The sequence below is a fragment of the Sinocyclocheilus anshuiensis genome, unplaced genomic scaffold, assembly GCF_001515605.1.
Source record: "Sinocyclocheilus anshuiensis isolate Anshui unplaced genomic scaffold, SAMN03320099.WGS_v1.1 scaffold298, whole genome shotgun sequence".
Taxonomy (NCBI): Eukaryota; Metazoa; Chordata; class Actinopteri; order Cypriniformes; family Cyprinidae; genus Sinocyclocheilus; species Sinocyclocheilus anshuiensis.
Window position 1 is genome coordinate 32,509 of NW_015547640.1, and position 720 is coordinate 33,228.

Below are 720 nucleotides of genomic sequence, written 5' to 3' on the forward strand. Positions count from 1 at the left end.
CTATTTTCAGGCGCTGCTTAATATCATTGTGCATCGATGTCATCAAAGACATGCTATGCTTTGTCCTGTCCTGAAGACATACCTGACTGTGTTTACATAAATTTTGCATCATTTGGAGAATTTTATAAAACGCCAAGAAGAAAATATCTGGCTTAATTTGAAATGATACAGCTCTGTGATGGATAGAAATTCACGACACGATGACCTGCAACTCTTATTCAGTGAAGCGACTCCGTAGTTTTATTTTCTTTGTGAACTCAGGACACTGAGTGTCAAACAGATCCCGAGCGTCTCCTGAACTTCCTGTTCCTGTGTGTTGCAGGTGGTTGAGGACGGATACGAGTTCTTCGCCAAGCGGCAGCTGGTGACTCTGTTCTCCGCACCGAACTACTGCGGAGAGTTCGACAACGCCGGAGCCATGATGAGCATCGACGAGACCCTCATGTGCTCCTTCCAGGTACAGTACAGTCCAGATGCTCCAGATGTTTCTGCTCTGCTCATTTTTTTATTTTAACCTTGTGTGTACAGGTAGCTGCCATACACTTCATCCAAAACACATTTAACTCTCTCCCCGCCAAACACCGAATTTTCCGGGTTTCTGCGTTTTCACTGTTATACACTCGGGGCGCTATTACACATCTCCTGAATGACTCTAGAGCAGTGGTCGCCAACCCGTCGATCGCGATCGACTGGTAGATCTTTATCACTGTCCCAGTAGAT

At 45.7% G+C, this 720-nt stretch overlaps 1 protein-coding gene across 2 annotated transcripts in view; it reads left to right on the forward strand.

Moving 5' to 3' along the window:
- Nucleotides 1-720, forward strand: part of ppp1cc (protein phosphatase 1, catalytic subunit, gamma isozyme) — a 21,950-nt gene that overhangs the window by 17,884 nt on the left and 3,346 nt on the right. For both annotated transcript variants that reach the window (XM_016503976.1, XM_016503977.1), the window contains exon 6: nucleotides 323-457. In XM_016503976.1, the coding sequence (XP_016359462.1) occupies nucleotides 323-457 (135 nt within the window). The remainder of the gene's footprint in view (nucleotides 1-322; nucleotides 458-720) is intronic.